The 3683-nt window shown below is 32.6% G+C and overlaps 1 protein-coding gene across 1 annotated transcript; it reads left to right on the top strand.

The window, feature by feature from the left end:
* Positions 1–653: 653 nt before the first annotated feature.
* On the top strand, positions 654–1715 carry LOC149147106 (protein DMR6-LIKE OXYGENASE 1-like). The gene is made up of 2 exons (XM_089441363.1): positions 654–885; positions 1307–1715. Exons 1-2 carry the CDS (start codon positions 668–670, stop codon positions 1455–1457), a joined length of 369 nt encoding a protein of 122 aa, XP_089297489.1. The 5' UTR covers positions 654–667; the 3' UTR covers positions 1458–1715.
* The last annotated feature ends 1968 nt before the right edge of the window (positions 1716–3683 follow it).

Genomic DNA, 3683 nt, shown 5'->3' with positions numbered 1-3683 from the left:
TAATTTTTTATTATACTCTATATATTTACATTATAAAAAATGCTATATTTAAAAATTATTACACATATAATAAATGGTTGACTTAACAATATACTCTATTATAATCTATTTTACACCTTTATATATATTAATTTTTTATTATACTCTATATATTTACATTATAAAAAATGCTATATTTAAAAATATAACAAAATTGTTCAACAAAATATATATATAAAACAAAAAAATTAAATATATATAAATTTTTTAATAATTTTTTTTTTCAACTGTCCACACGAACATGTATGGTTATGCACGGCACTAGTGGTGCGTAGCCTCAATTCAACCCATACAGAACTCTGAAGAAAGAGGGAAATTGTCGACAATGGAAAATGTGCAGAGTACCCCTGAGCTCAGTGGTATTGAAAAGCTTCTGTCGACAATGGAAAATGTGCAGAGTACCCCTGAGCTCAGTGGTATTGAAAAGCTTCTCAGCAATGGAGTGAACCATCTTGAAGTGCAGGATAAATATATTCTACCTCTCCATGAACGCCCCCATCTGTCTCAGGTGTCTTTCTCTCAGGAAATTCCGGCGGTGGATCTCAAAGGCCTCGATGGCCCCGACAGAACCACTGTAATCCAACAAATCCGACGTGCATGTGAGCAGGATGGAGTGGCTGAAACAGTGATGAAAAACATGATAGACGTTGCCAAAGAATTTTTTGAAATGCCTGTGGAAGACCGAGCATGCTACTACTCAGCTGACCCCAAGCAACGCACTTGGCTTTGTACAAGCTTCAATCCTAGCAAAGATAAGGTCTTCAACTGGAGGGACTGTCTGACGCAACCCTGTCAACCGCTGGAAGAAGTCATCAGCTCTTGGCCTGAAAAACCTGCAGCATATAGGTAATGTATTCCACAAATTCTAATGGTAAGGTGTCATTGAATTTGTTTGTGGGAGCATCTAGGTAATGTATTCCACAAATTCTAATTATAAGGTGTGATTGAATTTGTTTGTGGGAGGAAAGACTAGTATCTGCGAGTTGATTGCTAAAGTTTATACAAGTGTATATATTCCAATGTTTTTACTATCACACATCTATTTGTTTAAAAGTACAGAATTGAAAAGATCCCACATATATTAATCTTGTCTGAGGGTACCAGATCCCTTCAAAACAGGGTATCAAATCACTTTTTCCAGAATCTATGGGGAATAACAGTATAATTGTCAATTTACATCAGGTTCTTTTATCCATATAAATGGCTTCTCCATCAACAAGGGAAGATCTACTTCTACCATGATTTCTAACTCGTTCACTTGTTACAGGGAGATTGCAAGCAAATACACAACAGAGTTGAAAGCACTATGCGTCAAGCTGCTGGCAGCGATTTCTGAAGCTCTAGGGCTCGATTCTGACTACTTGAATACAATTTCCTTCATTACATGGATTCCTTCATTACTCCTGCAGCGTCCATGATTGATGATAAGCACCCGGCTCTGTACAGAGGATATAAGTATGGCGAGTTCTTCAAAGTTTTTTCGAACAAGCCATTACAGGGTAAGACTGTGTTGGATCAGTTCAAGATCGAAAATCCAGAGAAAGGTCGTTGAATTGATTTCTGGTGTTCAGAGTGCTACATTCTTCATGATTTGCAAGTAGTCTTCCTTTCGGATTTGTCCAAGCATGGTACCATTGACTGAACTAAGGTTTCACATGTCTGGGGTGTGGTGTTTATAATTGGCAAGGGTTTCACATGTTTGGGGTGGGGTGTTTGTAATTGTGATATGCTACTACTAAATCTACTCTATTCATCTACCTGCTTTATGTTTTATTTGTGTATCGACACTAGTTGCTTTAGGTTTTATTTTTGTTAGGGGAAGGGAAAAAAAAGTAATGTTACATGATTTCATTTATATATATTTGATGGGAGCGAATATTATACCATAAAATATGAGTGTATTAGTCACTTTCGAATGAACTTGTATGCAATGCAAACATCATTTAGCGATTAGAGATTTTGAATTTAAGGTTTATTTTAATGGTAGTTATTAACATTTAATTGGACAAGGTGCTATCATAAAGTTTTTGTTTTTTTTGTAAATTTGGAAGAACATTATTTAGAGTTTACATTGTAATTGATGATTAGTGATGATATGTCAACTATAATCAAATATTGATGATACAGATATAGTTGGTGCAAATATTGATATGTCAATTATAATCAATTATAATTAACTAATTTTAAGTGATAAGATTTATAGAAATTTATAGATTTGAAAATAAATGCTATTACTTTTATCTTTACACAAAACCATATACAATATTATACAAAAATTTAGCCCACATATAAAGAATAGACATAGAGAATACAAGGTAAGACACACCATCCATAAGCACTTTATTATAGTATCACAAAAAAATCTTTTTTCATTACATCAATGCCATATTTATATTCGATATTCACTTAAGAGGTAGCCAGGATTGTCTAACTACCTTGGTTTGGTCCACTTGATTGAGAAATTCACTCGTTTACAAATTCAACTAAACAAATTTTAAAAAAAATTATTTCATATTGTTAAAGTTTAAAAAATATAATATGAAATATATGATAAAGTATGTCTTAGTGTATAAGTTAAACATATATATTCAAAAAAATAAGAATTTCTCTATGGAATTATAAATTTAATATGGACTCCTATAATGTTTGAAATAAATTTCTATTGAGTCAAGAATTAGATGTTTACATTTATTTACTAACACTACAATATCTCCCTATTTTGAATTTTTATGGAGCCAACATTAAAATGTTTACACTCATTTAAATACATTACATCTCTTCCATATTGTTTTTATTTATGTTAATTTGGCGAAGATGTAAATGTTTACAAACAAACATTTACACCAGTACAACATCACCCCATACTTGACTATAAAACAAGTCTTAACATAATTCTAAAAAAAAATCGTTATTATGAATATAACTGAAGTAACGAAAACCTTTAAATTAACAAATTGAAATAGCAAGAACCTTTAAATTAACTATATAATATTGATCATTTTTTCCTTGTTTTATGTTTTTCCTCTTCGAAAAACTTAATTATTGATGTTACCAAGTAGTTAAAGATTATTTTTGTTACCATGATTTCGTAAAGGACAAAAGCTATAATAGGCTCTCATAAGGGGCATACCTTGTTTCTGCTATTGTGATTTCTTAAGGGGAAAATGTTTTACGAGGATTTCATAAGGGGCAAAGGCTTTTAGTAGCACGAGAAATGCTATTATATGTCATTTTCTCTAGTGGACTTCACATGTTCCACTACATGCTTGGAGCCCCACCCTTATGTTGGTAAAATAAGTTTCCAAACTGATATCAACCATGTAACTCGTTAAATTGTTAGAGAGATAATGTAGGAAAATACACTGCGGAGTTAAGAGCACTATGCCTCAAGTTGCAAGGCAAAACCATTCTATTTAATCTCATTGAGCCTTTTAAAATGTGATGGTGTTAATAAATGAAGCTTCTAATTGTTTGTGTAAAATGGATTTTTTGTTTTGTCTTTTTGTTCTTTGGATTCAAAAATATTTATGTGGTCTGTCGCCTACTCTGGATGGAGTTAGAGGATGGGGCCCCTACCTTGAACTCAGGTCTACCACTTGGAATTTCTCCCTCTAGTGTTGTGAATACTCTCTTGGGTGCTACAA

Source organism: Pinus tabuliformis, chromosome 9, assembly GCF_031772625.1.
Source record: "Pinus tabuliformis cultivar Carrire ecotype Pingquan chromosome 9, CPIR1, whole genome shotgun sequence".
Classification (NCBI taxonomy): domain Eukaryota; kingdom Viridiplantae; phylum Streptophyta; class Pinopsida; order Pinales; family Pinaceae; genus Pinus; species Pinus tabuliformis.
Note: the sequence above shows the minus strand (reverse complement) of the source record. Positions and strands in the feature narration are given on the sequence as shown.